The sequence below is a fragment of the Falco peregrinus genome, chromosome 1 (genome assembly GCF_023634155.1).
Source record: "Falco peregrinus isolate bFalPer1 chromosome 1, bFalPer1.pri, whole genome shotgun sequence".
NCBI classification, from domain to species: Eukaryota; Metazoa; Chordata; class Aves; order Falconiformes; family Falconidae; genus Falco; species Falco peregrinus.
In genome coordinates, this window is record NC_073721.1 from 4,907,235 (window position 1) to 4,919,716 (window position 12,482).

Below are 12,482 nucleotides of genomic sequence, written 5' to 3' on the forward strand. Positions count from 1 at the left end.
TGCTTCTGCATCTGTAAGTCCCTCAATTTTTAAAATAACTTGGTGCTCCCCAAGGTACCAAAGATGCTCATGCTTTCAAAAGAGCTTTGACTGAGGTATGTATCCCTCATCTGAGCCAAGAGCGGTGTCTTGGGGTTTCCATAGTATCAGCACCTGAGAACATCATAACCAGGAGGATGGCAGATGCTGCTTTCTGGATTAGTCATGTTGTTGCATCTGAAAGGTGATCTCAGTGTGACTTTCTACCCCAATTCCTTCCAGCAGACAAGAAGGTGAAAGAAAAAGGAAGAAAACATGAATCCTGGTGTTGGGGAAGAGTGACACAAAGGGGACCTGAATTTAGACAACAGTAGAGACCCTGAGCTTGGAGCAGAAGTTGCCTTTGGGTGGGGTTCAGAGGCAATGGTGGAAGCTTTGGTAGTCACAGCAAATTTTGTGGACAATGATCTGGCTGTAGTCATGGAGGTTGCATGCAATGAACTGGCTTTTGTAAGCCAGTCCAGGAGAAACAGGCTGGTAGGACTTCTGTGGGAGCGGGCAGGTTCTTCTGTGACCATTTTGCTGTAACGGGCACTAGAAGTGAAGGGGACTCATTAGATTCCTTCTCTTATGCTTCGCTGCTGGCTGTGTTGGTATCAAAAAGGACTGTTTATGATGTGAAAGTCTGTACAAAAAGATGCCACGCTGTTACCTGAGGCACCTTCCCAACTTCATGAGCTTATGTGACAAGAATATACGGCTTTCATAACTAATAGAAACATGTTGAAGAATAAGATTATTTCAGGTAGAAGAGCCAAAAAACACCCCTCTGATCTGTGTTGTATTAGAATCAAAAGCCTGCCAAGCTTGAGAGCCAAAGTAAAACTTTTATTTAAGCCTTGGAGACTTTCCCAGCATTATATTAAAAAAAAAAATAAAATAATTTAGACACCCGGATATATGCTAGGTTCAGCAGTGCTATTATGTGATAGTGATAAAGAATTGGAAAAACAACCCTTTTTTTTCTCCCTCTTTGTATTGAACAAGAAACTTTGTTAAAGTGGAAAAACGTATTTAACTGGAAGTCCTCTCTGAGCTTCTGCCTGCATCAGATTTGCACCTGTCCTAATCCCTTTAGCTTCCTGCTGCTGACCTGATGAGGATGTGTGAAATGACAAGGGAGGGCAGGCAAGGATAACCCACTGAATCCTGCATCAAATAACTGCCCCTCACTGCAGAGCTGCAATGTTTGAGTTGTTAGCAGTCTGGTCTTGGATTCTGCTTGTGTGACTGATGCTGTAGCCAGAGCTAGTATACTGGTGGTGGGAGCAAACCTTTACTCCTTTACAGCAGCACTGGCCTCAGCAGTCTGGTTTTGCTGATGGCCCACTTCACCCAGAGACAGTTTATTCACATCCAGCCTTGCTTTCTGGGGTTTTGGAGCTTTGTAGGCAATGATGAATTGAAGGATGTACTTGACACAATGCAAAGAACACAAATGCGTGGGGTGGTCACTTTCTGGATGTTGGCAGGAGCGGCTTGGCCTCAGTTATCCCTCTCCCCATACCAACTGGAAAGGTGCTGGTTCCCAGCTGAACTTCCCCTGGGGCTGGGGCTCTACCTGCCCACCCAGGGCTCGTGCGTCTGAGCCTCGAGGAGGGGAGGCCAAGGTGTAGAAACAGCTCTTGAAAGCAGGGGGGGACCTGCCTAGAGAAAGGAGGAAGCTGTGCTTGGCTAGTGATGGATACTTGGATTGTTTAATTGTTTCCTTTTTAAGGAAAAAGATTTTTGAGTCAAGTTTTGCGCTCAGACCACCTGCTGTGAATTCCATGATAGTCACGTGGAATCAAATCTTTCTGCTTTACTTGTTTCCTCCTGTAACGAGCAAAAACAGGCTCTGAATCAAAAACTCCTGGATTTGAGGAGTCTTTCCTTTTACCAGTCAAAGCAAGGACACAGCCTCGAGGGTTGTTGCTGCTCGGGCACCTTGGTCATTCTCAGGAAACCTGAAATCAAGGCAAAGTGCTCTTTTTACCATTGTAAATGGCAAACTCTGCTTAGACGATCCAGAATATGCCGAATTTCACAGATAAAGTGGTGCCCACCTGCAAGAACCAGCACTTCTTTTTGGTGTTTACACTAAAGATATCCAAAACTCAGGAGTGCTGCAAGTGTTGATTGATATGAATAAAAGCTAACACCTCAGGAGTGGGAAGAATACCAGTTCCTCTGTACAGACCGAGAACATCTGGAGCTGGGAGTCTCTGGGCAGTGAGCGCACAGTTTCACTATGGATATCCAGCAGTCGATAGCCGGCCATTGCTGATGCCTCTCTGCAGAACTGCTTTGTTTGCCTTCTCAGGCTAGGGAAAGTTGTGAGTGATGTGACCTTTAAGGAAGGCATGTGACATCCTCCTCTGAGAGGTGAATGATGCCATAGCTGGCCTACAAGAGGGTGTATGGCTGAATATTTGGGGGAGAAATACAGTATGTAATTCCTTACATTGCTGCCAATAACTCTTTCAGTTTTATGAACTAAGTATCTTTAAACAACTGTTCGGAGCTGTCGAGTGGGACACGGGAAGCATCAGTGTGGAATCATGCCACATATTTAAAACAATGATGTGATAGTTTAAAATATGCACTCTCTTGACAGAGGGAAAGAAAATATTTATCACTCTCAGCAGTTTGGCAAAAATCTAAAAAACATGTTTCCCACAACCCAAACAATCTTTTGATAATTCAGCACCACCTTTCTTGTCAAGAGAAAACCCACGTCTAAACAGAGAGAGAGTGTATACCGACTGTAATATAAAGCTTCAGACTGTTTCAGCAGAGAGGATGTTTTGACTTTTAGAAGAGGTTGCAATGTTTGAGTGAGATGGATTTGTAACTTGATGCATTTTCTTAAAATTAACTTTTCAACCATGTTAAATTATGCACTATCACTGCACATTATGAAATAATAAAATGACAACAATAAGAAAAAGCATGGATTAAATAATCTGTGCAGAATGCTCAAATTCCAAAGCAAAATTCTGAAATTTTTAGGAAAAAAAATCAAAATAGACTTCCTTCTCAAGTATGTTTTCTTCAATATTTTCCTGAAAGGTTTTAAGATTTTAAAAATTTTTATGCAAGATACTAATCTTTCAGAAAAAAAATATGGGTTGGTGGGTGGGTGTGTGTGAGCAATTTTCAAAGTCTGATTTGGGTAGGGGTTAGTCCATACACCTGGTAAACCTGCAACAGCACTCAAAAAGTTTGTTGGTTGGAGGAGATGATAAATCATTGGTGGTGTTAGCTGGAAGGAATAATTACAATTACTTACACATATTGCTTGCTTCTAAACTGACATACTTTTAAACTGGTCACTCTTTTTCATCACTGTTGAAGCTATTTTAACCAGAAGCTAGCGTAGCCACCATTACGCATTCCCTACTGTGTCACTTGTTTGATTTCCTTGTACTACTCTGTAGGGATAACAAATAATAAATATCCAGCAGATCTGTTTCTGTGTGTGATCATGCTTTTGCTAAAGACAAGGTATTTATAATTGAATTGGGGGGGATATTTTTGCAATTTTTTATAGTACATCCTCATCTTCAGCCTTCTGTATGAGGTGTAGCTCTTCATGATCCCCCAGCATACCTTTTGACAAACTGCCCTTGGGGCATTGTAGGTCCATAGCAAGCTGGGTACCTTCCAGAGATAGAGGATAAATTTAGGTCAGTGCAGTTTACTTGCTTCTAATTTTGGTGGTACAGCATTCTGCTGTTTCTTTAGTCACAAAATGGATGTGTTGCCCCAAATTTTAATTATTGCTGCACTTACTGACAATTCCTCAGGAACTGAGATTCACTTTCATGGACAATCCGTATGTGAGGATTGCAAGGTGGTGAACTTTGTTGCTTGCAAGAGGGTAAAAAACTTTTCTTCCTCTGCAGTTTATCAGTCATTCATGGTATTAAGACCATGGTCTCAGTAGTAAGATCAGCTTCATGAAGAGATAATCACATCAGCACCTTCATTATTCTAATAATAACAGTTTAAAGAGCAGTGATAATCCTTTTGGTGTAATTGTATTAGCATTTAGGACAGTGTAGTGGTTACTCATAGGTGTTTAAAGTCGTTTCTGCAGATACCCAAGGGAATGATTTTGCACTCTACACATGAAGAAGGAGCAAAATACAGCAATGGCGCAATGCTGCTTTTGAAAGCATAGTGGAATAAACTGTTGATCCTGTCCAGCTCCCAAGGACAACAGACATACTTGGTGCTGACTTTCAAAGCAGTACCTCCTGCCCCCACACAGAGGCTGAGAAAATACACCCTGATGAAACTGCAGCAAATTCAATCAAAATGTCTCCATGTTTTATCCAAATTCTGTGCTAAAAAAAACAGCTGCTGTGTCCTGACTTGAATTGTTACGGTACATTTAACTGGTGCCTGGGTGACAGGACTGCAGAGATCATTACAGCTTCCCCAAAGTCAGCCTCTCGTGCAGTGAATTGTTCCAAATCCACTGAAATCATATCAACTATATCGATCTGACTTATAAAACAACCTGAATTCAGTGTTGAAAAAGCTCCCATGGCATATTAATGTCACTAGTTACATATTATACTGGGGGTTGTGATTGGTTTTCTTAATAAGTTATATTTTTCCATTAACTCTGACTTGGTAGAGCCATCTCACGGGCTTTCAGTGGTTGCAACACTGAGTCTGCCTTTTGCAGCTTCAGCCTCCAGTGCTCTCCATCTATTTGCTTAACTTCAATCCCTGTGCCATGTTAATCTTCCTCCTCGATTCTTGTCATCTACACAGGATTTTGGTACCACGTTCATCACTGCTGATGACCGCTCGCCATCTGTTCCTGGGTTTGTGACCAGCTCAGATGATCCCATGTAGGTGGAGTTCTGACAGCACACCCAGAAATGTATTCATACTTTCACAAGTTTGACAAAAATGTCTAAACTGATGATGTTCTATTGTGGGTATGATTTGTCATGGTGCTCTCGCTCCAGTTACAGCTCTTGCCAAAGGACCTGGTGACTCTCTGTGCAGCGCTGGGAGGGAGCAGGTCACAGACATCCCCAGGAGAAGGATGAACCACTGCTTGGCACTGTGGAAGAGTGGTGGTGTGTGAAGAGAACCTGCTTTGCAGGTTCTTGCAAGGCTTGCTGGGGATGTTCAGGAGAGGAAGGAAAGCTTTTTAACCTCCATGGAAGGGACCACAATGGGTAGTTTGAAATCAAGTGAGCTGAAGCCTTTAGGAGAGGGATGCATCAAATGAAAACAGGCATTTGCTACAGCAGATTACTCACAATTATTAATCACAGCCTTGATTTGTATATTTTCCATGTGCATTTTGAGTCATTGCAATGGGAATGGTTGTGGGGGAGGTTACTTAAGGGACATCAGGCAGCTGCTCTTCTCCCCTCTGCCCGTGCCCTGCACAGCCCTCCCAAGTCAGCATCCCTTTGGCGTGCATCAAGTGGCACTTGGCTGTATCTTTGTGTGCGCTTGGTAGATGTGAGGCCCTTCAGCATGACTTAAAATACACCCACAGCTGTGCACGCAAATGGCAGGATTTGCTGGTTACTGACAGAGCTTTTCATTTCCCATTGCTTTAATATTCATGGGAAGGAGACAAGAAGACATAGTGAGGCAGTGCCTATATAGTTCAGACTTTTCAAATACATGACTGATTTTCAAAGGTGTAATAAACACAAAAAAATAATGGAAAATTTAAAATGTCACGAAGAGGTTTAGGAGAAAAAGGAATCCTAGCTTGGTCGTCTTCAGCAGATATAGAAGATATGAAAGGGGAAAGTCTGGTGCAGGAAGAATTTCAGACACAGGCACATGTCTTGGCAAAGAGTGGCCCAAAATGACAGTGTTAGGGCCATAACATCTTTGGGGCAGAGGATGTCTTTGACCCCACGCAGGAGACCTGGCACCTTCAGGTGTTCCTATCTGACCACACAACAGCAAAAGGAAACACCCACAGCTGGCACTGGGTTTTTGGGAAAGGTTGGAAAGTCAGAGACTAAAATCTTGTAAAAACCTGGCTGTAAGTGGCAGCTGTTGGATGGGAAATGCATTTGCAACCCCAGCTTCTCCTCACTGAGCAGAGATGTTTGAAAAATCTGTACTTAATTCATTCTGAGCAAATGAAGTTCTGGCCCTGGGCCTTTCTTCATAGGGCCTCCGAAGAGCTGGATTTCACAGCAGTATATTCATTTCAGTCAGCTAGAAGCAATTTTAAAAATTAAACATTCAAAGATTTCAATTATTAAAAAAAATACCCTTGCTTGCTAGTCAAACTCCATCTCTAAATCATATTTATTTTAATTAGTTTGTAAAACTTGCTGGGCTACCTGTGGTTAGCGTAAAGCATTTTTTGACTTGGCTTGTTTTTGAAACTGTTGAGCGGTGGATGATTTAAAATTTTATCAGCATAAATATTATTATAGAATATTAATATTAATGGTTTTACATTTAATTGCATGAGACTACAAATTACTTTTTCAAGCAGAAACCATTTAATTGCCAGCATGCTGATTCTGTTGCATGAGTACTATTGAAGGTTTGCCTAGCATAATTTTAGTATAGATATTCTGCTCTTTCAAGTATTTTGGAGTATCAGTTTATATATTATTGGAGGATGCACGTCTATGTGCCTGTCTGGTTCTATTTTCTATTAATTTTAGGGTTCTGTAATGGAGATAAATCAGATTATCATGACAACAGAAGAATAATATGGTCAGCTGGAGCCAGGTCCATTGTAGATGTTGCTAACACGACCTCTGCCAATGTCTGTTAGTCTCATCCCCAGCATCTCTGCCACTGTGGGCTTAAGCTTCTGCTGACCGGCACATGCCAACCTTCCTCATTTATCTCAATTCATGTGGGGTTTTAGTGATGTGGAAAAGCATCCTTAGAGCCTAGGAGAAGAGTATCAGATTTATTTCACTTGTTGCTTATTCAGCTTTCCATAGTTGAGAAGCTTGCCCTTAAAGTATTACATAGAGCAGATGCTGTTCAAACAAAATAAAGCCGTACCTAAAGAGTGAGAAGTGTCAGCTGATGCACTCACCTGCTGAGGCTGGGCAGCCAAAAGCCTTGCGTCCCTCCACTGCTTCTCATTTAGTGCTCACCCTGTGTTGTGCTGAGTTGGGAATCGTCTGTGTCTAACACACATACAGAAAAGTAAACAACTTATGTTGGGGATGTCCAGGCAGAAAGACATTTTGTTGTTCTGGTTCTGTCATGATGCCTTTCCCTATGCTCAGTTGCCTGATGATGTGGTTAGATAAGGAAAAGCTGATGTGCTGGACAGGACCTGCCAAGGCTGTAGGCGATCTGTTTCTAATTCTCTGCTTTCATTCAGGTTTCCTCTCTGTCCCTGGGTAAGTCACTTAATCCCCGGGCTTGTCTTTTTTTGGATGGAAATGGACAAGCTGAACACTTCCATGGATCACAAAAAACCTGAATTTAAAATTGAAGATGTTTAAATAAGCCTTGTCTAAAGCTAATGCGTTTCAGATAAAACCCAACTACTTAATATTTTTTTTTAAAAAAACCCCACCACATTAAGTGAATTGGGATCATAGTTTGATTTTTGCATTTACTTTCTGTGAAGTGAATTAATTAATGTTGGCAATAGATGCTGAGATTTTTCACATAGGTTCCTCCTGAAAAGATAAGGCTGGCATAAATTTTACAAAGGATTCTTGATAGGAAGCACCTGAATCCAAATGATTCCTGTCAAATCTGTGTCTCGTGATCCTTTTCTAGCATTGATGAAATCTGTGAGGCAGTCATGTAAGTAGCACTTTGTGCTAGAGCATGATGAACTAGAGGTAACCTCAAATACTTTTAGAGGTACTGTCACGCAATAACGCTGGTATTGCCTAGCCTCCTGCCAAGAAAGAGCTCCATAATTAGCACGCTTTTCTCTGAATGCTGGCATAGGGCTTTCCACGCATGATGTCTCCTTGACTCTACAAAACCAACAACTATCTGTATTTTTGCCTGAGGAATATAATAGTAGGTCCAGGGAGATTTTGTAGCGTGAATTCAAGAAAGCTTCTCTAAAAAAACGGTAGGGACACCCAAAGTACCGGAACGCTTTAGGCTTTCTTTCAGCTCTCCTTAGATAGCTTTATTGTTCAGTGCTGATGGGCCCTGAAAGGATTTGATGTGACGCGCTGCAGAAATTAATGTCTGCAAATCCCAAACCCAATGAGATGGATCTTCTTGTCATCAGGTAACAACACAGATGACATTCTCCAATACTTCTTTTAGCACAAGACTGTGCTTTAGCTGTCATGTTTCTGTGATGGATCTCCCCAAAAGCTTGCAATTTCTGTGTCTACGTGAGCAACATGAGCACCGTGTATGTATTAAACTCTTCAGTTCTAGGAAGCACCGTGCTTACTGTAAACAGGCTGGCTCCTGATTCGAGCATGTGCCACACATCCATCTGCTTCCTAGAAGCATCAGACCTCCTGTGCCAGGCATGTGTAGAAAACCTGCAGCCTCTGAGAAGATTTAGTATGTTGAATGTTCTTCTGCTGGTCTGTATCTGTAGAAATATCTGGGATTTAAAGATACTCAGATGCCTGGTTAGAAGTCCTGTGTGTTAGCTTCTGCTAGCTTTCCAGATACTCAGAATACATGCAGAGTTCCCCTTCCCCACCACGGAAAATAAGACTTTAATGCAGAAGATGCCATTTTTGAGGGGAATCTGAATTTACAGCAGCCTTCTAACTATTGGCAAGAGCTGTTTTTCTTATGACATTGGGAAAAAAAAAAGGGGGCGGGGCAGGGAACCTGAAGACCCTAGAGGCAGTTTTGCATTTAGTGCTGGTGGGAGAAGGATCTGTTCACCTGTGACAGTTTTATTCTGTACCTCAACAAATGAAAACTGGATGCTTATTCCTTACAGGCAAGCACAGTTAATAGGATGCAGTGTGCAACCTAATAATTACGCCTATTTATTTTGTCCCACGACCCTCTGTAGGCCTTCTATACTGAAAATGTGCAAGACTGGATGTAGTCCCGTTTATATTTTAATTGGCAGCCTGCCTCTGGAAAGCATGTTACTTGTTGCCACTCAAGAGGGAAAATGTTTACGACTGACTAGTATACATTTTCCCTTGGGAGAAGCTTGAACCGTTGCAACTGTAGAGAGTGAGAAAATTAAAATATGGTAAATAAAAGTTCTGTCTTGGAAATACTAGTGCAACAGCAGCATTTTCTCATGCCAGTAAAACACGCGAGTTCTTTTTAAAACTTTCTATATGAGCCATGATTTTCTTATAAAACTATCAATTATGAAGAGTGTTCAATGTTTTCTTGTTTTCGTGTGACCATGATATCCCGTTTCAATTTTTTTCCAGGTGTAGAGTAATGAATAAGGATGTATTATGTTTGCCCTACTAATCTTGTTTGTGCAGTTGAAGCGAAAAAAGGTCTGTAAAATTTCCAAAGCAATGAAGCTATTTGGTTTGTGACATGGCCTCTTTTAGTCATTTAATCTAATTTTGAAAAATGGCCAAGAATATTAAAAAAAAAACCCCAAACCAACAAATGCCCCCTAACAACCAACCCACAAAACAAACAACAAAGTACTCACCACCATTTTACGTGCACTGGATATGTGCACTGCCACCACCACCACCCTTATTCAAACCCATGAGTTTGGCTCTCAAGCTTGGGGGATTTTTTCAGTCAGAAAAAGCTATTTTTCTGCTTCCTGGAGTTTGATCTTGGCCATTTTCAAAATTCGTAATTTCCATTTTTGTTAGAAGTAAATCCACCTGCCTTCAACTTATGGTCACAGAGAAGCTGAGGGAAGAAAGTAAAGATCTTTACAAGAGTTAGTAGAAACTTACATAGCATGCTGAAGTCATGGTTATCTTCCACACATGAAGACCTGAGATGCCAGCATGGAACTTCACAGATTTCCAGTTAATCCCTACCCCAGGAGATCTGCCACTGACAGGCAGACAATTAGTACTTTCAGAGTACTTCTAACTTGTTAAAGTTGTTTAACACATGATGTAGTAGTGTGTACACTGTGAGTGATAGATGTATTCAACTTTTCAATAAGATAATAAAACTAGTCCTGTTTTTTTCCATTCAAACTAACGTGAATGGCAAAATCTATTCAGTGAAGAAGGCTGGGTGAAAATTTGCAAAGGACTGGTTTCATCTGTAAACCAGCTGGATTTGTTCAGTCATTTTTTTTCAAAATCTCATGACATCTTTGACTTCTGAGGGTATGACTATACTACATACATAAGTGCTTTTCTAAATCTTACTAAACACCTAAATCTTTGGATTGAGGTGTCATTCTAAGTCTGGGCATCCGTTTGAATCTTTTGTGTGAGTAGGACCACTGTTACTGAGAAAATGAAATAGTAGATGGAAGTCAAAGGTTATAAATTTTATGCTGCCATGCATTGATTTAGGCATTATCTGAAGGTCACAACTGTGTACATGATGAAGCTGGGCGAACTTGTGCAGATCTTGTGGCTATGAGTTTGCTCTTGTTCTGCCCCTGCCCCTTTTTTGGTCTTCACCCTGGCCTGACTCTCTTTCAGTGAACACAGAAGGGCTAGTTTGTCCCTTCAATATAAGGCCAGTGGAGTCAATGTGTGCAGTTATGGGTAGTTTGCTAATATTATTTGTTGGTTTTAAAAGAAAGAAAAGCAAAGTTGTCTTTGTATGGGTGCAGTACAAAGAGAAGTTTTTCTCAGGTCATAGAATCATAGAATGGTTCAGGTTGGAAGGGACCTCAAAGCCCACCCAGTCCCACCCCGTGCCCCGGGCAGGGCCCCCTCCCCCCAGCCCAGGCTGCTCCCAGCCCCATCCAGCCTGGCCTTGAGCACTGCCAGGGATGGGGCACCCACAGCTGCTCTGGGCAGCCTGGGCCAGCGCCTCGCCGCCCTCACGGGGAACAATTTCTGCCTCACAGCTCATCTACATCTCCCCTCTCTCAGCTCTGACAGGTGTCTCTGTCCTTCCAGGTACTCCCTGATCTCTGATCCATGTGCTCTGATGCTCTTCCCATAACTGCCCAAATTCCCCGTTCTCCCCAGTCCCAAGAGCTTTCCTCGCCCTGGTTTCACTTCCAGCAATGTGACCGTGTGGCTTAGCTGGGAAGCTGCGCTCAACAACTGCTCTAGAGGACTACTGGTTATGCACAATCTGTTTATATGCATGAATATAAAATTTAATCATCCTGGACTGACTTTACGGTACAAACACACCTCTAAGCCAAAACTCTCCTCCATGTCACTACCTATTGAAACCAGGAAGGTGTTAGGGGAAAAAAATCAATTCTTCTGCCCTTTTTAAATATGAGAGGAGAGTCAGGGCATTACCTTCTCCATACCTGTATACACATTACAATGGGAATGTCCAGTGTAAAAGCTACGTTGCTTTGACTCCACTCAGAACATAGGAAACAGCATTTTATTTCTCCTTATACTCTTCTTTTAGCTGAATACAGACAAGGCATAGTTCAAGTACAAATGAAGATTTGGCTTTTGTAGATTACAGGGGATTTTGCTGTAAATCAGATAACAGACCGCTAGAAAGATCAGCCTACCAAAGATTGATCTGGATATTGTAGTAGCGCACTAGTGCTGTGATCAATAGGACCCTGCTGTGCAGAGGCAGAATTGTCTCTTTGTTCCTATCTGTTGCTAATAAATACAGGAATGACTGCAAACTCCAGTCACTCTTGTATTGGAAGAAATGGAAATTTTTCTGGTTGAAATTCACGGACTTTTCATCCTAGAGGATTTATTACTTTTTTCCATTCTCTCTGATAACAGCAGCAGAAATAATAAATGTTCTGTAGCTGAAAAGGTAAGATTTTTGAACACTGGTGCATCGGTTCTAGATAAGCCATTTATCCCAAACTCTGCGTATAAAAGAAAAGGAGAGCAGTAATCCCTCACCTCCTGAAATCCCAGAGTGTTACCTTGGTGGGTTTTTTTTTTGCTTCTGTGTGCTAGGCTTTTTAAATTATCTGTTGAATCTAGATTTGCATGTCACTTTTTCAGCCAAGTGTTGATGTGACTTTGCCAAGTGGGATTTCCATTGCTAGCAGTCTTACAAGCTTTATTACACTAAACACAATTTGCAGTCTTTCTAAGTTATGAAAAAATAACTTAGTTACTCTTTGTCTTTTTCAAGGAGTAACTGGGTGACCTCTTACAGAGTATTGGTGAGCAATGACAGTCATGCATGGACTGCTGTCAGAAATGAATCTGGAGATGTGGTGAGTATCACAAAACACGTTTTATGAAGAAAGGCAGAGATGGAAAAGCGGGGGCTGTCCTCGTGCAGTTTTGATTTGCCAGATTAGCCAGTGTAAGACTACAAGGCCACCTTTCTCAGTAGTCCCACTAATTTTAAGAGTGAATCACGTAATACAGAGAGGGACCTGCAACACCCTGTATGACAGATCTGCACGTGTC

General features: G+C 41.7%; 1 protein-coding gene across 1 annotated transcript in view; it reads left to right on the forward strand.

The window, feature by feature from the left end:
* CPXM2 (carboxypeptidase X, M14 family member 2) overlaps window positions 1–12,482 on the forward strand; it is a 79,190-nt gene that overhangs the window by 35,964 nt on the left and 30,744 nt on the right. The window contains exon 4 of the mRNA XM_005232448.3: window positions 12,199–12,283. Within this exon, the coding sequence (XP_005232505.3) occupies window positions 12,199–12,283 (85 nt within the window). The remainder of the gene's footprint in view (window positions 1–12,198; window positions 12,284–12,482) is intronic.